The sequence below is a fragment of the Acomys minous genome (assembly GCF_964271855.1).
Source record: "Acomys minous genome assembly, chromosome: 4".
NCBI lineage: Eukaryota > Metazoa > Chordata > Mammalia > Rodentia > Muridae > Acomys > Acomys minous.
The window spans coordinates 110,417,154-110,437,520 of NC_140486.1; the positions used below are offsets into that span (position 1 = coordinate 110,417,154).

Sequence of the window (20,367 nt, forward strand, 5' to 3'; positions counted from 1 at the left end):
TGGTCTTTAGGTTCTATTCAGGATGGTGCTTGGACTGTAGGAGGTAAAAAAAAAAACCATACAGAACCTAACATATCTTAATTCCTCTGTATTTGTTCTAAGCCTTCAACTTGACACTTACCTAGTGATAATTATAAACTTGTAACTCTACCAGAGAAATTTACACCTTCAAAACTTCCTTGTGGCCCTGCATATGCCTTTAATCCCAGCACTCGGGAAGCAGAGGCAGGTGGATCGCTGTGAGTTCGAGGCCAGCCTGGTCTACAAAGCGAGTCCAGGAAAGCCAAGGCTACACAGAGAGACCCTGTCTGAAAAAACCAAAAGAAAAAAAAAACTTCTTTTGTGATGACCCTGCCAAGAACAGTGTTTCTGCCTGTGTACATATATTACTAGTTTTTCCTCCATTAGTGGAGAGAGACTAGAGGGTGGAGGGAAAAGACTTCATATTCTGAAAGCATCTTGATCTATTAGTATGTTGTAATATAGTTGTAAAAAATCTAGTAATATGTTGTAATGTAGTTGTAAAAAATACTCAGTAAAGAATAGAAGCCAGAGTGTTAAAACAAAGAAATTCATATGTGTAATTTATGATTAGATGATGTCAGTGATTTGTGAGTATAACCTGGCTGAAACCTTGCTCTGTGGAGGGCTTATATAAATAACTCTGGCAAGATGACTGTTAGCTGTAAGCTACCATCTTTGTATTGAAATAAAATATGTGAATTTTGATACATATTTCAGTGTGTTCTCACCTCTCCATGTAGCTCTGGCTGGCCTCAAACTCCCAGGTATCGTCTGCCTCCAGAGTCCTAGAGTTAGATGTTCATATCTTTGGTGCTGCCCTGGAAACACCGAAAAGACTGTAATGCCTTGTCTTCTGTAGCAAACACGCTGCGCCCAGAGAGTAGGAAAGTGGACACAGGTGTGCACTCCATGTGACTGACTACTCTCCGCTAGAAAATGATGCTTGCAGAGAGCTTGCTTGAGAAGTCCCTGTTACGATCCTCTTTCTGCATGTTTTCTGATTGTAGAAAATACATTTCTACTATCAATAGAATTCTGTGGGAGGGGTTTTCCCCCCTCTAATTTTTAATAGTTTTACCACATTGCTTCCCTCGGTGGCTTTGAATTTCTGGTGTAGTACGTACAGGCTGTGATCAAGTGATGACCTACTTTCCTGTCTCTGTTTCACTAGTTCTGGTTACAGGTCTGTGCCAACATATCTGCTGTGGAAGAGTTTTTCATTTTATTTTACTTTGTGGGTTTTTTAAAAATATTTATTTATTATGTATACAGTATGCATCAGATCACATAGATGGTTGTGAGCCACCATGTGGTTGCTGGGAATTGAACTCAGGACCTCTGGAAGAGCAGTCAGTGCTCTTAACTGCTGAGCCATCTCTCCAGGCCCCTACTTTGTGGTTTTTTGAGACAAGAGTTTTTCTGTGTAGCCGTGGCTGTCCTGGACTCACTCTGTTGACCAGGCTGGCCTCGAACTCAAAGATCTACCTGCTTCTGCCTTCCAAGTGCTGGGATTAAAGCCATGCACCACCACCATGGTGGGAGTTTTTTAATTCTACAACTTATTATTGGTTAAATATTGTATTGTTTCCTGTATCTCAAAAACAACAATAAAAACTTGTTTAAAATTCTTCCATTTTGGTTTATAACATGTTACTTATAATACTGTCTTCTTTTTCCTTGTTTTCTATCAGGACGCCTGAACAATGTCCAAGTGTGGTTTCTTTGCTGTCAGAGAGTTATAACCCTCACGTGCGCTATGGAGCTGCAATGGCTTTGGGGATCTGCTGTGCTGGGACAGGAAACAAGGTAAAGCCCACAACCAGTGCTTTCCTAATGCCAGGCTTTCCATTGCAGAAATATGAGTGAAATAGTTGTGAAAATTCTGGTGCCCTGTGATCACTAAGCCTGAGCTTGATGCACAGGGAGCTGCACAGTGCTCCTCTGAAGACTCCTAAGAACAAACTGATGTTACATGGTTATTCTCACTGTTTACTTAGAACTATAGAAATTAAGATTGCTCTCTAAAGTCACCTAAAATCAACTTTTTAAAATTGTTTTTAATTATATGTATGTGTATATGCCTGTGTGGATGTGTGTACATGAGTGCAGGTGCCTATGGAAGCCAGGGGTGTCAGATCCCTGTGAAGCTGTAGTTACAGATGGTTGTGAACTACACATGCCCTTAGTCACTGAGCTCTCTGGCCCCTAAAAACTGTTCCTGCATTTAGAGAGAGTGTGTGTATGTGTCTGTCTGCAAGCGTCATTTCTCTCCTTCCACCATAATGGATAGTGGGATCAAACTCAGGTCATTAGGCTTAGCAGCAAATTCTTTTACCCACTGGGCTCTGCTGTAACATAATGTTGATTCACAGCATTGATGTACTCACTGTAGTTTGCCTTGTATAGCACTCTGCGTACATCTCAGGCACTGTGGGGACCTTTCTTTGTGGTAGAAAGAGAACATTGTTTCCCCTCTACAGTCTTTGTATTATACAGAAATGGGTCAAAAACTTTTAAAAAGATTTTTATTTTATTTTATGTGTTTTGCCTGCATGTATTTCTACATACCACCCCACACACAGTGTTTGCAGAGGCCAGAAGAGAGCATTGGGTCCCTTAGAGCTGGAGTTACAGATCAATTGTGAGCTGTACCTGGGTACTTGTATTGAACCCCATTTCTCTGAAAGAGCTGCTAAAGCTCTTAAGCACTGAACCATGACTCCAGCCCCAACTTTCTTATTTCATATTGATTAGTTCTGGATTTATTTATTTTGTTTTGTTTTGTTTTACTTTTTGAGACAGGGTTTCTCTCTGTAGCCTTGCTGTCCTGGACTTGCTTTGTAGACCAGGCTGGCCTTTAACTCACAGCAATACCTGCCTCTGCCTCCCAAGTGCTGGGGTTAAAGGTGTGCCCCACCACCGCCTGGCTAGTTCTGGAAATTTAAACTTTAGTTTGCTTGACTTTTTCCTCTAATAAAAAGAATTTGTATTAGATACAACACCTACACCACCTACTCGCACAGGCAGCACACATCATTGATACTCACTGTGCACACATAGACATATCATTTAATGCAAAAAACAGTTTTGAATTTATTTTGGGCTAGCAAGATAGCTCAACAGGGCAAGGTACTTGCCACCAAACCTGGCAGCCCGAGTTCAACCTCTAGGGCCTACATGGTAGAAATAGAGGGTCAAGCCGGGCATGGTGGCACATGCCTTTAGTCCCAGAGGCAGGAAGATCGCTGTGAGTTCGAGGCCAGCCTGGTCTACAAAGCAAGTCTAGGACAGCCAAGACTACACAGAGAGACCCTGTCTCAAAAATAAAAATAAATAAAAAAAGGGTCAGGGGCTAGAGAGATGGCTCAGTGGTTAAGAGTGCCGCCTGTTCTTCCAGAGGTCCTGAGTTCAATTCCCAGCAACCACATGGTGGCTCACAACCATCTATAATGAGATCTGATACCCTCTTCTGCAGATAAAGCACTCATATACAATAAATAAAATAAATAAATCTTTTTTTAAAAAAGGTCAGTTCTCACAGGTTGTGCTCCATGTGCACACTATGGCATTCATGCCCACACATGCTCAGGCGCGCGCGCACGCGCGCGCTCACGCACACACCCATACACCAATAAATTAATTATTTTTAAAAAGAACTTCTAGAGCTATTTCATTCTCTCCTTGTATTTTATCCCATTCTGGTTTTGGCTTACTTTCCCATTCTCCCTCCTTCTCTCCCTTTCTAGGCACAGTCCTGCTGTGTTGCTCAGGGTAGCCTTGAACTCAGAATCTTTCCACTTTAGCTTCTCAAATGCTGCAGTTTACAAGATTATATCATCATAACGAGCTTCTTGTTCTTCTTTTGATAAGCACTTATTGCTACCTCACATATCTTTATAACTGTTTAGCTTAATATCTATGTTCCATCTGCTGAAACGTAAGATCCTGTGAACAAAATGTTCACTGCTAGAACAGGCAATCGTACTTGGCACTTGATTTATTAGGGAGGAAGTTTCTTTTATAAACATTTGTGAAGCCAGTCATGGTAGCAACTTGGGAGGCAGAGGCAGGTAAAGCTTTGTGAATACAAGGCCAAATTTCAGGGCTGCAAAGGGCTATTCAGTGAGACCCTGTCTCCAAAAAAGGCGGAGGAAGAGAAAAAGAAGCGTGTGTCAGGCTGGAAAGGTGGCTCCATGGTTAAGAACACAGACTACTCTTGGAGTGGACCATAATTTGATTCACAGCGTGCACGCACACACTTTTTTGTTTGTTACTTTGTTTTGTTTTTTGTTTTGTTTTGTTTTTCAAGATAGAGTTTCTCTGTGTAACAGCTCTTGCTGTCCTAGAACTCACTTTGTAAACCAGGCTAACCTCGAACTCAAAGAGATCTGCCTACCTTTGCTTCCCAAGCACTAGGATTAAAGGTGTATGCTACCACCTCCCAGTTGCCACCTTTTAACTCCAGCTCCTGGAGGCCCCACACCTTCCCCTGGCCTTCAAAGGTACATACCTACCCCCACCTTTACACACACACACACACACACACACACACACACGATTAAATAAGATAAATTTTTTAAAAATATATATCTTCATGTGACACATACCTTTAATCCCAGCACTTGGGAGGCAGAGGCAGGCGGATCGCTGTGAGTTTGAGGCCAGCCTGGTCTACAAAGTGAGTCCAGGACAGCCAGAACTACAAGAGAAACCCTGTCTCAATGTTATGAGTGAGAAGGAATACATGCACGCTATAGCACAAATGTCAAGATCAGAAAATAACTTGGAGGAGTCAGTTTTCTGTTACTGTGTGTGGGTCCTAGGAATCAAACTTAGCTCTCTTACCAGCTGCCTCTTCTAGTATACGTTTGTTCTGTAAACAAAGAAGGATATAGTAGGATATTTTGTTAATATTTTTCCTCTTGGGCTTTTAATTTACATTTATGTCAGCTCTCATAAGTTAAATACAAATTGGATCTTTTCTTTCCATATTATTCTAAACTTAATGATATCTAAGAGCAAATGTTCTTTGAAGCAAACCATCTGACAGTTAATACAATGAAAGACTTTTATTACTCATGTAAACAAGTCTGCTTTATTTCTAAATAATTTGTGTGACCTAGGTATCTGCACACAGCTGAAAGAGCATTTAAGAACTTTAGCTGGAAGCTGGGCCCGGTGACACATGCCTGTAATCCCAGCATTCGGGGAGGCAGAGGCTGATGGATCTCTGAGTTCAAGGTCAACCTAGTCTACAAATCAAGTTCAAGGACAGCCAGAGAACTGTCTTCAAAAACCCAAAAACTTTTAACATTGCCCCTAATCTAAACTATACCTTTGACAGTGATTGATTTGAAAATACAGCCATCTCAACGTCACTAAAGTTTTGTTTGTCTTTTTGTTTGTAATGCTTTTAGGAAGCAATTAATTTACTCGAGCCAATGACAAATGACCCTGTGAACTACGTGAGGCAAGGGGCTCTGATAGCTTCAGCTCTCATCATGATCCAACAGACTGAAATCACGTGTCCAAAGGTGAGCAAAGAGACTCTGGCAAAGAGCTGGGTTTGGGTGTTTCTATAGTAATTTATCATAATCACTGAAAGTTTAAAAAAAAAAAAAGAATAAGTATGTACATTTAAGGGCAGCAGACTAGGAACATTGTCATAATATAGTTTTCCTTAGTGTGTGATATATAAATTTAGGGTCACTTTGTTAGCTTTCCTATGTAACATACTTAAGAAATTATAACTCAAAAATGGGGTGGTGGCACACGCCTTTAATTCCAGCACTCAGGAGGCAGAGGTAGATGAATCTCTGAATGCAAGACCAGCCAATTTTACAGAACGAGTTTCAGGACAGTCAGGGCTACACAGAGAGACCCTGTCTCCAAAAAGGAAAAAGTAAATTATAACTCAAGAGATAAAACAATAAAGTTAGCTTTTTTGCTTGTTTTGGTGTTTTGTTTTGTCTTTGCCTCTGCATGTGCTTTTAAATAGATTTAACGGAACTTACTTACCTATTGGAGAATGAAAAAAAACAGTCTGACTTTGTGCCCCAGCCTTCTGAGTCAGTGAAACGCCCTACTTTATGTGTCTATCCAAGCTAGGCTATTTAAAAATGTATCTACAATCTTACCCTCCTAGGCTATCCTGGGCAATGGCTGAGGAAGTCCTTAGTAACTAATTCCTGTCAGATTCAGTTTCAGTGCACAGTTACCTCTGATCATGAATCCTCCAAGTGGTCCCTCCAAATTATCTCGCTCTGGTCTATACTGAGGGAGAAAGATGGCCTGTCTTTCCTCAAGAAGGCTGCACCTCCCCGCACTGGATTAACCATAACAGATTTTGAGGCACTTATTTAAAAATTCCCTCATAGCGGGCATAGTAGCACATGGCTTTAATCCCAACACTTGGGAGGCAGGCAGATCTTTGTGAGTTTGAGACCAACTTGGTCTACAAAGTGAAACCAGGACAGCCAGGGCTACACAGAGAAACCCTGTCTCGAAAAAACAAAAACAAAAAAAAGAAAATTTCCCTCATGAGTGTCTTTTTTTTTTTCTTTTTAAAGATTTATTTATTATTTATACAGTATTCTGCCTGCATGCAAGCCAGCAGGCCAGAAGAGGGCACCAGATTTCATTATAGATGGTTGTGAGCTACCGTGTGGTTGCTGCCATTTGAACTCAGCACCTATGAAGAGCAGCCGGTGTTCTTAACCTCTGAACCATCTCTCCAGCCCTTATAACATTGTCTTGTACTTCATATTAGTCTTTACTGTGCAAGAAACTGGAAAGCCAAACATCTCATTGTGTCAAGAACAGAAAGTGTGTGTGTGTGTGTGTGTGTGTGTGTGTGTGTGTGTGTGTGTGTGTGTGTATGATTTGTGTATTCTGAAATTATCATGTTTGATATGTCCAGGAGAAGTGTGAACCACTGGTAGTGTACAAGTGGTGTCCACTTTAATCTCAGCTTCTCAAGAGGGTCTCAAGTTCAATACTGCCTTGGCTACTGGAGGGTTTCAAGGCCAGCCTGGACAAGTTAGTAAAGACCCTAATATTGTTTAACATATTAAAACAAATGAGACTGGGACGGTGTGCCTCAGTGGTTATATGCCTAGATTTAATCTTCAGTGCTGAAAAAAGGAAAGCAAAAAACAAAACTAACTTAGCCTGTGCCCGTTCCGTTGTATTTAGATTTTTAGAGCATTTATCAGCCTTGATTTGGTTATGCTTATATCTGAGAAACAGTTAAAAACAAAACATTACTAACAAGAAAATAAAAAGTTGATACCATGTGTATTGGCTAATGTGTGTAGTATCAGTATCTTAAGAGCCTCCGGCAGGCAGGTCACAAGTTCAAGGCCTGCATGAGCTACATAGTGAGACTGTGTCTTTTTAAAAAAAAAAAAAATAGGAGAGGAAAGGATGAGGCCATTGGCCTCTCTTCTGCTTCTACAATAGGCACTGAGCACCTTTATTTTAAGCAGAGGAGACTCAAGAAAGAGAGATACTCTTGCCTCACTGTGCTGCTTTGTCTGACAGACCTCACTTTCTGAGCAGCCATTGTCTTTCTGTCTCATTACCCAGTGCGTCTCTCAAAATCATTTTCAAGATTTCTGAAAATTATATTAGTGCATGCAGAATTCTTGCCCTGTTTTTCCCAAAAATTGTTTAATATACTGTGTCTTCTAGAACATAAACATCTTTGCAAACACAGGCTACAATTCCCTATGCTTTTAAATATAGCAGCTATCATTTGAGTAGCTTTTATTTCTGCTTTCAGTGTTGCACTGAGCCTTTGGAGGTTATCCAACTGAGCAGTGTCATTAAGAATATACCTCCTCAAATAGTCATATATAAATATTTATTCACTTGGACCTCACATATTGCTTTCACATTGCTTCAACTGAACAAAAGTTTAACCATCCTCATATCCTGGTATAGAATTCCAGTGGTTAAACCAGGTGTGAAGGCTGGGGAGATAAATCATCAGGTAAGAGTGTTTGCTGTGTAATAATGAAGACCTGAGTTTGTACCCCAGCACCCATGTAAAAGTCACACATGGCCACAGGTGCACCCATAACTCCAGCACTGTGAAGAACAGAAACAGGAGGATCTCTGGAGATTACAGCTACCAGCCTAGATCCAGGTTCAGTGAGAGATCTTTTGAAGGGAATAAGGCAGAGATAGTGGGATACCCTTGCCTCTGGCCTCCATGCTTATGTCTGGGCATACCACATATATATACTATATACACACAACAAGCAAAATGATGGTGTCTGCTTCTAATCTCAGGAGTTCAAGGCCAGTATACATCAGTAAGTCTTAGGCTATCCTGGGCTACATAAGACTCTATCTCAAAAAAAAAAAAAAAGGAGAAGAAGAAGGAGGAGGAGGAGGAGAAGAAGAAGGAGAAGAAGAATTATTATTATTATTTCAGAGCTGAGCATGGTGGCACACGCCTTTCATCCCAGTACTTGGGAGACAGAGGCAGGCAGAGCCCTGAATTTGAGGCCAGCCTGGTCTACAGAATGAGTTCCAGAAGAGCTGGGTTACACAGAGAACCTCTATCTCAAAAAACCAACAACAAAAAGAAATAACTTCGGTGGTTTTTAGTAGTCATAACCTCAGACTAACAGTGGCAGAATCCTTTTGAGGTAGAATAGGGTAAACTGTAGTCTTTGGGTTTTGGGGTTTTGTTTTGTGTGTGTTTGTTTGTTTGTTTTAATTGACTCTAAGAAATTGTCACATTTAGATAAGGTACAACAGTTTAAATAATTTTTTTTTAATAATTGCAAGTTGGAGTTTTAAATGGTATGAACAAATAAAGTACTCTCCTAACTCCAGGTTGTATCAGAATAATGAATACTAATTTAGAATGTATAAATAGCATTGGCAGGATGGCTCTTGGGTAAGGACACCTGCCAGCAGACGGGTCATCTGAGTTCCCTCATAGTGGAGGGACAGACTCCTATACATCCTGTGGCTTCCACATGTGCATTTTGGCACTCATGCACCCACACACATCCAAATACCTAAAACAACTACTATGTGAGAAAAATTAATGTATAAATTGAGAAAGATGTATATATAGCTGGTAGCTCTGTAATTAATATAAATTGGCTATGAAAATGTAAATATTTATATGCTGACTACAAAAGCAAAGCTATGATAACATCTGGAGTTTTTTGTTTTGTTTGGTTTTGGTTTTTCAAAACATGGCTTCTCTATGTGTAGTTTTGACTATCTTAGAACACACTCTGTACCAGGCTGGCCTCGAATTCAGAGATCTGCCTGCCTCTGCCTCCCAAACGCTGGGATCAGAAGCGTGGACCACTATTGCCCCGCCCAAATGTTTATATTTGTTGTTGTTGTTTGTTTTTATTTTTTAAGACAGGGTTTCTCCTCCTTGGCTGTCTGTCTTAAACATACTTTGTAGACCAGGCTGACCTTGAACTCAGAGATCACCTGCCTCTGCCTCCCAAATGCTGGAATTAAAGGCGTGTGCCACCACGTCTGGCTTTGTCTATATTTTTAAAGAGAACAAAATTCTCAAATCAATACATAAAGTAATGGAAATGGCTCAAAAGCAAATATCAAGCATTAAAAATTAGCCAGGCGGTGGTGGTGCATGCCTTTAATCCCAGCACTTCGGAGGCAGAGGCAGGCAGATTACTATGCGTTCCAGACCAGCCTGGTCTACAAAGTGAGTCCAGGACAGCAAAAACTACACAGAGAAACCTTGTCTCAAAAAAAATAAAATAAAATAAATAAATAAATATATATATATATATATATATATATATATATATCTATACATATATATATATATGTATATATATATATATATATATATATCTCCTAGGACTGGAGAGAGCACTGGCTGCTCTTTCAGAGCACCCAGGTTTAGTTCCCAGCGCCCACATGGCAGCTCACAACCACTCCAGTCCCAGGGGATCCAAGGTCCTCTTCTGGCTTCCTTGGGTACCAGGCACATGCATGGTACAGAGATTTATATGCAGGCAAAAAAATCCATATACATAAAAATAATTAAAAAGAAAAGAATTACATCCCTTCCGCAGAGGAATGCAGAAGAAACTTAGATATTTTGTAAGATTCATAATGGAAATCAGAATGTTTATGTAATATTATGCCCTAACACTTAGCCCACACATTATGTTCTTGGTTTAACTAATGCTAGTATGTCTTTGCCTTGTTTTTATCAGTTTCTCATGTGTCCACACTCAGAAATGTAAACCCCAGATCATAGACATATTTTGTATTATTACAGACACAATTTAAAAAATCTTAAGTGACATACTTAACCTTTTAATGGGTTCTTAGAGCTGTTTTTTCTCAAAAATCTAACTCTTGGGCCGGGCATGGTGGCGCACACCTTTAATCCCAGCACTCAGGAAGCAGAGGGAGGCAGATCACTGTGAGTTCGAGGCCAGCCTGGTCTACAAAGCAAGTCCAGGACAGCCAAGGCTAACACAGAGAGACTCTGTCTTGAAAAACCAAAAAAAAAAAAATCTAACTCTTCTCTTCACAAATCATTTATTTTTGTCTTGTTAAATGAATTCTGGCATTACAAGTTTATTTGAACATTTACAGAGTAAATATAGTATATAAACATCAAATGAAAAAATTACATGATAAAAATGAGCTCTTTGGGGCTCACCCATTAAAAGTTCTTGCTGCTCTAGTAGAGGATCCAAACTTGATTCTCAGCATCCACATCAGACGGCTCGCCAGCCTCCATAACTCCAGCCCAGCATATCCAATGTACACATAAACGCATAATAAGGTCAGCTTAGAATTCATAATAGTGAAACCCAGTGCTCTTCTTTGCCATATATCATTTAACCTGTGACCTGGTACAAAGAATCTTCTCACACAAGTACCTGTTCTAGAAGTAGGATCATGTTTGGCCAAGCTTGTTAAACCTCTTAGTTCTGAAATAAAATTCAGTTTGGTTAGATTAGGCTTTTGTTGGCTATTGCAATTCACCAGAAATTAATCCAAAGGGCTTTATTTAATCTTTTCTCTTGATCGAAAGGTGGCATTCCCCTTCCAAAAGTATAAAGTTTGTGTTCACAACATGATAAGGATTTTAAATATATAACTTTATGCCATAGAGATGCTGCCAAGCCTGGTGACCTGAGTTTGATCCCTGAAACTCACACTCCCAAAAATTGTTCTCAGACATCTACACATATACTGCGTTCTTTTTAATAGCTAGAAAGAAAATTTTAATTTGAGTTTAAGGAAGGTATTTGGATACTTGGTTCTATAGAAAAATATACATGTTTATAAACTGAACTTAAAAGCATGACATTTTATAAGATATTTAAGATAGAAGACACTATCATAGCCAAGCATGCCTTTAGTAGTGCATGCCTTTAGTCTTAGCATTTGGGAGGTAGAGGCAGGTGGATCTCTGAGTTCAAGGTCAGCCTGGTCTACAGGGCAAGTTCTAGGACAGTCAGCGCTACAAAAAGAAACCCTTTGTTAAAAAGCAAAACGGGAAGGAGAGAGAATATCATATAGTTAAAATACTAATAAAATTGAGTTGAAAACTGGAAAATATGTGAGATTGTGATAATAAGTTGTATTGGTCAGTTTTGCATGGCTGTGAACAAAGTAGTTCGTGGAAACTACCTGTGCAACAGAATGACTCTTTCCGTGGCAGAAAGACTATCTAGGGAGGTGGGGCTGTTTGCAATGCAATGGACCAGGAAGCAGACAGTGGGACCAGAACCAGGGGTATGGCTCTAACTCAGAGGTTCTCAACCTGTGGGTTGTGACTTCCTGTAGTAAACGGAGTAGCAACAAAGTAATTTTATGGTTAGGGGTTATGACAATATGAGGAGCTGTATTAAAGGGTCACACAGCATCAGGAAAGTTGAGAACCTTCAAAGCCTACTTTCTAGTGACTTCCTTTAACCAGCTAGAACCTGCCTCCTAAAGGTTCCACACAGCCTCCCAGAACATCACCAAGGAACCAGTGATCAAAGCATGAGCAATGGAGACATTTCAGGTTTAAGCCATTATGTAGTACAATCATGACTTATCAGTAAGAAAATCTTGAAAGAGAAATAAGGATAATTTTTATCTTAGATATATAGAATTTGAAGTAACAGCAAATCATTTGGAAAGAAAAATAGGAGTAGATGGCACAAAGTCAGAACTGAACAGAAATGTATAGGAACTAGCCATAAAGAGGTTAAATCCATAACCCTTTAAAATCCAGAAAGGTGGTTTTTGTTTGGTTGGCTGGTTTTGGTTTTTCGAGACAGGGTTTCACTGTGTAGCCTTGGCTGTCCTGGACTCACTTTGTAGACCAGGCTGGCCTAGAACTCAGAGAGCTTCCTGCCTCTGCCTCCCGAGTGCGTATTAAAGATGTGCACCACCACGCCCAACTATAGGTTTGCTTTTAAGGACCCAATTGATTGTAAAATCTTACCCAGTAATAGTCATTTGTTACTTTTATCTCCCTTACTGTAAATATCTTTGTGTTTGCTACTTCAGAATTACTAATTTGATTGTGGAATATTGTTCCATAGCCCACCAGAAATACAAGGTGTGTATATCATGTTGGCTTTTTTAAAAACATGTATGGGTGTTTTGCCTGCATATGTGTCTGTCCACCACAGAGGTCCCTGATACTTGCAGAGTCCAGGACAGGATCAGAGCCCCCAGAACTGGAGTTAGAGACAGTACCAGCTGCCCTGTGGGTCCTCTGGTAGAGAAGCACAGCTCTTCACCCTAAGCTATCTCTCCAACCCTCATACCAGCTTTTTAAATCTGAATTCCAAATACATCTGGACTCAAGGATTTCATGGAAGGAGTTACCATTGTATAGTCGACATTCTAAACTCAGATGTAACGTCAAAGAAAAGGTTAGAACTTCCAAACTGGTTCCTGATAAGCAGAGATATTTTTGTAACCAGAATGAAGTAGGTTGTGCTCTGCAGAAAAAAATTAACCCCAGAGAATTTTGTTCCTTTCTGATTTTTTGATAGTATGAGGTATAAAGTGCAGAACATGATGAACTTTTGAAATGCATGATTTTAGAAACTCCTAGATTGTAGAGTATGTGGATCACAGATAACCTACATTTTTCAGTACCTTTTAATATAAAATAAGTTAATGTTTTCAACAAGTCCCACCTTTTTGAGGGGGGATGTATCATCATCCTTTTTGTTTTACTATTTTTGAGACAGATGGCTCCCTGTGTAGTTGAGGCTGATTTCCTCTCTCAGGTGATGGGGTTGTAAGTGCGTGCCTCTTTGCCTGGCCATGGCCTCATCATATTCTGAAGTTAAGTTAGAAAACCTTGATCCTCACCCTGATCACCACTTGTGGTAATCAGCAGATGGTTGTGTGTGCTAAGTCAGCGCTGCCATCTGTGAAGCCGAGAGTAGACCTAGGGGATCACAGCTTGCCTTCTGAATTTAAATTTAGTGCACTGTCCTACTCTACCAACACAGTGACTCTTTCCAAGAGTGATAAGAATGAGCACTAAGAAAGTGTTAGACAATATAAGTGATGAACAAATTTTTACTTTTAAAAATCTAAAATCCAGGGGACTGAAGAGATGGCTTTAGTGGTCAAGAGCACTGGCCTTTCTTCCAAAGGTCCTGAGTTCAATTCCCAGCAACCACGTGGCTCATAACCATCTGTAATGAGATCTGGTGCCCTCTTTTGGCTCACATGCAAGCAGAATACTGTATACATAATAAATAAATAAATCTTTTTAATGCAAAATCCATTTTTAAATTTTTCATTGGATGCTTTGCTATTATTTTAGATACGGTTTTGTATTTAAATTCTCCTTTGTAATATACATACAGTCTTTTGTCCAGTGTTTATTTTTATAAAGTTCATGAGATTTTTTTTAACCTTTAGAACATAGAATTTCTATCCTATATAAGGTAATGTAAATATTCATCTGAAATAACTTGAGAATCAAAGGAATTTGACCTGTTGAGCCAGAGTAAAAACATCAAACCTAAGATATTTAAAATTAGTTGTGAACTCAGTGATGACTTAACATGCTGGGTTTTATAGTTTCTAAAGCAGTAAGGCTGGCAATGCCTGACCTAGTAGTGACCATGGGTATATTATTCCCCCATTGCAGTTTCTTGCTGCCTATGAATAAAACTGACAGCTGTCTTTAAGGAGCATTGTTTCCTTGGTAGTATTTAGGTGGCAGAGCTAGTAGTTTAGAGGGTAGTAAGATTTTGCCTCCGTAAGATGTATGACATGCTTACTGAAGTATGACATGACTCCTAAGTATGTGACCACCATTATTTTGGGTTGTCTTTAAAACATGGATGAGGTAGATGCTATAATCCTCAAAGAAAGGGAAAACACCAAAAACAACTAAGGCTCAGAAAAGCTAGTAAGTAACCAGACATGGTAATGCATACTTGTGGTCCCAGCTACTAAGGAGGCTTCAAAAGGGATTGTTTGGGTTCAGGAGTTTGAGACCTAGGCCACCTTACCAAAAAAAAAAAAAAAAAAAAAACCACCCATCTAAAAGGAAAAGGGACATAGGACAGACTGACCGACTGACTGACAGACTGACTGACTGGCTGACTGACTGACTGACTAGTATTTACCCAAATAGCTTTTAAGAGCCAAGATAGGCATATGCCAGGGCTGTCTGATTCAGTTTCTCTGACACAGTATCACACTGTAGCCTTCAGACCAATATTGAGAAGAAATTCTGAAAGACTATGTGCTAAACTCTTTATATTAGGAAACTCAAATCTGGTGTTTTCTGCTTTTGGCAGATTTGGGGAGCTCCATGATCATGTGCTTCTTGAACAAGCAGACTTCTTCCTGAGTGCCTACCATTTGAAAGCACTGTCGGGAAAACAAGGAAGTGTAAGACATGGAAGAAGCATAAGATAGTGCCCTATCTCCACCCAAACAGTTAAAGAAATCACTTTATTCATTAAGAATATTTTATAAGCATTTTAAATGTGAAAGTAATATATAGTAATTTCAGGAAAATGCTGAAGCATACAAAAATTACTAGTAATCATAAGAGCACTGATTCTGTGAGCAAGTCTTCAGAAGTTGATGTGTGTTTAGAATGTGCATCATTAATGTTTGTGAACACACAGTCTGGGTGAAGGGTAGTTTACTTAAGGTAGAACTCAAGCCATGCCTATTAGGAAATCTGCTCGGTGGACAGTAAGCAGCATATCTATAATTCAAAGTGCAATAAAAGCCTTAGTATTTTCTTGGACTCTTTGGGCCTGCTGACCGGCTGGTGCAGATTGAGATCTTAGTCAGCGTTCCCTTGAGTCTGAATCATCCCCTGTGGAATGAGGACTGAAAACAGCTAGTGCTCCCACACTAGTCAGAACACTGACTCCCAGCACAGAACTGTTCTGCCTTCACATCTGCTCCATCTCCCTCTTCTTAATGTCTTGAAATTGAGAGCTGAGTCTCAATACCATTAGCGCAGTTTATTGGGTGTTCTTTAACAACACAACAAGTGCACAGTTAGACCGTAATTACTCTTCTTGCTTCTTCAGGTGAATCAGTTCAGACAGCTGTATTCCAAAGTCATCAATGACAAGCATGATGATGTCATGGCCAAATTTGGCGCTATTCTGGCCCAAGGCATACTGGATGCAGGTAAATGTTCTTATGTCTTCCAGATGTATTATGTAAATCTAATGAAACAGCTAATCTAATGTTTTGTATGACATCATGGAAATTGGTTCTGAAGCACATTGTTCCAGAGTAAACTGTGAGGAGTGTGTAGTTGGCAGAGATGATTCTTAGTTGTTCAAGCATGAATGTATATGTTTGGATGTCAGTCATTCCCCTGCATTCACACACCCTGTCCCCTCTTGCCTTCCGGCTGAAGATTGATCCCAGGACCTCACACATGGGATGTAATTGCACCACTGAGTAACTATGCATCACCTCTTGTTGTTGTTGGTTGTTGGTTTGTTTCTTTTCCAAGACTGTTTCTTCCTGTAACTCTGGCTGTCCTGGAACTAGCTCTTAGACCAGGCTGGCCTCGAACTCACAGAGATCTGCCTGTCTGCCTCCCGAGTGCTGGGATTAAAGGTGTGCACCACCACTACCCAGCCACATCACCCTTTTTTATGTCATTCTGAAACAGGATCTCTTAAGTTTTCCTGGTTGGCCCTGAACTTGCTGTTGTCTTGCTTCAACCTCTTACAAGTAGCTGAGACAAGTGTGTGCCACCATGCTCCTCAAATCCTAATCCTTTTATGTAATAGCTATATAAGCACGAGATATTTTCTGTCTTTATTCCTTTCTTGTTTTGTACTGTCTGCCTCATAGTATTGGGAGGATTACAAATATTGGAGGGAAGTTAGAACAGTAAGGTGCTCAGTGACTTTCAGTTGTGTTGGAGGTGGGGTGGTAGCTGTATGTTCAAGCCAATCCTCTTATCTCCGCCTCCCAAGGACTAGGATCATAGTCATGTGCCACTATGTCTGGCTAAATCCATCTCTTCACCTGATAACTTGGATCTTCACTCTAACTCACTGGCTTTCAAGCTGAATTTCTCTATACTCCCCAAGGAATAGACTAGAGGATGTGGCACAAGGCAGAACAGGTTGGGTTTCAATCCATCCACCCTCTCACAGTACAAACTTTTGATCAGAATCAGCTGATTTCATTCTTTATCATGTTCTTCCTCAGAAAACATGTTAAATCAAGAATTAAACGTTGCAGTTTTCCTTTTGTGGGGCTGAAGAGATGGCTCAGTGGTTAAGAGCACTTTGTGCTCTTGCAGAAGACCCAAGTTTGGTTCCCAGCACCCACATCAAATGAGTCACAGCCACATATGGTTTGAGTCTCAAAGATTCAACACCCTCTTCTTCCTCTGTGGGCATCAGGCACCCACATGGTACATGTGGCATACATGTAGGCAGAACACTCAGACACATAAAATAAATCACTGGGTGAATGGTGCCTGCCTTTAATCCTAATCCGAGGCAGAGGCAGTCAGATCTCTGTGGGTTCAAGGTCAGCCTGGTCTACATAGTTAGTTCCAGGACAGCCAGGGCTACTTGGTGAAACCCTGTTTCAAACATAACAATAACAACCACAACAATGAATCACGAGCTGCTTCCCTAACGCAGTACGTAGAAATGCTATTGCTATCTTAGTGGGCTGCTCTGTTCATGGTATTTTTCCTTTTCTGCAGGTGGTCACAATGTCACAATCTCCTTACAGTCCAGGACTGGGCACACTCATATGCCTTCTGTGGTTGGCGTCCTCGTGTTTACCCAGTTCTGGTTCTGGTTTCCCCTTTCACACTTCCTGTCATTGGCTTATACTCCTACCTGTGTCATTGGCCTGAACAAGGACTTAAAGGTATGTCTGTGAGTCCTGAGTGTTTGTGGGTTGTCCTTATCCTAGGTAACCGTGTTGGTAGCATATTTTCCCTTCAGTATGAGTTAGTCCTTAGTCCCTACAGAGTAGAGTGTGTCTGCAAATTCCACAAGTAAACTTTTTTTACTAGTTGTCTAATCCTGAAAACATCTTGTAAAGAGGGAATGATGGGGTAGGGTGCTTAATACAAAAATATGAAGAGATTTTATAAGCCATTCTGGGGATTGTGGGGGTTTTGGTTTTGCAACAGAATCTCACTATACATCCCTGGCTGGTGTGGAATTTACTATGTAGGTCTGCCTGCCTTTGCCTCCAGAATACTTGAATTAAAGGCATGTGCTACCATGCCTGGCTAGTATTTTTTTGGTTTGGGAGAAATAATTATTCTATATAGCTCAGTGATCTTTGAACTCAGGATCCCTCTGCCTTAACCTCCAGAGTGCTGGGATTCCAGGCCTGTGCCACCATGCTCGGCCACTTTAATCCAAAGGCTGCAAGAGCTGGTGAAAGCTTTTAAGAAGGTAATGACAGTTTTTTTCCTAAAGAGAGACCATTCTGATGTCAATAGAAACCTGGCCAGTGCCACTGCACTAATCTGAACAAGAAAGAATGAGGACATAGACTAACTGTAATTAATGAGGACTGAAAGTTGGGGCAATACACATCTCAGAGTCCTATGCTGGGGATTGGGGGTATCTCTACAACCACCACTCCAGTAGATTAACGTGGAGGTTCAACACAATTCAGTAGTGAGTAGTTTATTTTAGGCATATTTAAGCATAGCGCAGTTTGGTGAAATTTTTCTTGGAGATAATTAACTCAATCCCATGTGTACAACAAAGCTAAAGACACGACTACATCATAACTCTTTGTAAAGTACATATCTTTCATAAAGATATGTTCTACAGATTGACTGAGAACAACAAGCTCATGATACAGGTCTGGGGAGGATGCACTGTAGTCCCCAGCCACACAGATAGCACAGGAGTTGGTCCCCAGGCAGAAAACAGATAGACACCTACCTCTCCCTCTTTGAGGAGATAACCCTGTGTGGGTAACATTCCTGGTTCCCTAGTGCTTATCTGTGAGTACAAGGACCTCCATGCCTACTTAACAAAGACATATTAGTGTAAGGGGAAACGGCACAGGAGGGTATCCCTTTAGTAATAGCAGAAAACAAGACCAGCAGTGAGGGATCAGGGAGTCTGACCGAACAAAACTGATTACAAAGGTTAAAAGCTTTAGGTGCTGCATGCCCTGTTATCACAATCTTTAACGATATTCTTAATAGAGTTTATAGGTTTTTTTCAGTCCTGTGACATCTTGTTCATCTTTAAAAGTTGAAGACTTTTCAACCCTTAAATACTTCTTACATTTGGTCATCACTGTTGTTAAGATGTTTTGTTAAATTTTCAGAATGGAAAATTTTAAAGCTCAAATTTGTCTTAATTGAGTAGTCTGTTATATTAATATTTGCATTATAGCCATACAAACTAGTTGTTCATTAAGTATTTCAATATTAAAACTACTCACAGTTGCAAATATTTAGCACCTTTATTTCTCAAAATGGCAATAGTTTGTGTCCTAATTCCTAATATTTAACGTTGTTGTTAAGCCTCCTGTGTAATCTTTAGAGGCTTATAGTCCGCTGAACAATTTTATGTTTTCATTCTTCACAGTGAAAGTGAGATAGACAAGATAAGTGCCCATCTTAGCAAATATGGTGCTTAGTACTTCCTTTTTTTTTTTTCATCAGTGCAAATTAGGTAAGAAAGGTGCAAGCTAGAGGGAAGGTTTGTTCCATAAGTAGTATGAAGTTATTTTCCATTAGGCCCATGTTAGAAATAGAAAGCATGATTCTGTGGTATGGAAAGTGTATGCAGGCTAGTAAGTGGTCAGTGTGATACAAGGAACGGTCACGGACGTTCAGTGAGCAGAAGGAATATTTAACACTTTACAAAGGAAGTGACAGTTGATCCCATGCTCACAGTGTGAGTAGGATGTAACCCACTGACACCGGGTGGTTTGTGAGAAAATGATGCTTGTTCAGTGGCAAAGCTTTAGGATCTGTAGAGAACTGAGTACCAGAATTAATTCACAAAGCTTTCCTAGAGTGCTAACATGGGATAACTGTATTGTTACACACTTAACTTGCATGGAAACTTTCCATCTCCCTTTGCGCCTGTATGCTTGCTACAAACAGAATGCATAAATCTTGATATTATTTCCATGGAAAGAACAAAAGAGTGTTTTACTTCTTCAGATGCCGAAAGTTCAATATAAATCAAATTGTAAACCATCCACATTCGCATATCCTGCCCCTCTGGAAGTACCAAAAGAAAAAGAAAAGGAAAAGGTATGTTCTTTGAGTCTTTAAGTAACATCTATTCTTGGTGAAGAAGCTCCTAACTGTTTAGGTGATGCAGTTTGTTGGGTTTTTGTTTGGTTGGTTGGTTAGTTGGGGGGTTTTTTTGTCTTGTTTTGTATTTTTTGGGGTTTTTTGTTTGTTTTGTTTTGGTTTTTGGTTTTTTGAGACGGTTTCTTGTGTAGCCTTGGCTGTTCTGGACTAGCTTTGTAGATCAGGCTGGCCTCCAACTCACAGTGATCTGCTTGCCTCTGCCTCCCTGAGTGATGGGATTAAAGGCTTGTGCCACCATGCCCAGCTGGTGAAACAGTTTTTAAATGTAATTGGTTAGTTGCTTGGTTTGAGTAGTGTTTCACTATGGAATCCTGGCTAACCTAGAACTGACCTAATATCAGACTGACCTCAAATCCAGATTTCACCTAGTTCTGCCTCCAGGTACTAAGATTAAGGACATTTACCGTCATGCTGTACAACTTTAATTATGTATATGTGGGGGATATTCATCTAAGTGTGGGTGTCCATAGAGCCTAGAAACATGAGGTCATTCTTGGAGTTGGAGTTGCAGGCAGTATGAGATGCCT

At 40.2% G+C, this 20,367-nt stretch overlaps 1 protein-coding gene across 1 annotated transcript in view; it reads left to right on the plus strand.

Annotated features, from left to right (window-relative positions):
- Window positions 1-20,367, plus strand: part of PSMD1 (proteasome 26S subunit, non-ATPase 1) — a 78,887-nt gene that overhangs the window by 49,600 nt on the left and 8,920 nt on the right. The window contains exons 17-21 of the mRNA XM_084779160.1: window positions 1,716-1,830; window positions 5,442-5,558; window positions 15,579-15,681; window positions 17,234-17,403; window positions 19,685-19,777. Coding sequence (XP_084635286.1) covers window positions 1,716-1,830; window positions 5,442-5,558; window positions 15,579-15,681; window positions 17,234-17,403; window positions 19,685-19,777 — 598 coding nt within the window. The remainder of the gene's footprint in view (window positions 1-1,715; window positions 1,831-5,441; window positions 5,559-15,578; window positions 15,682-17,233; window positions 17,404-19,684; window positions 19,778-20,367) is intronic.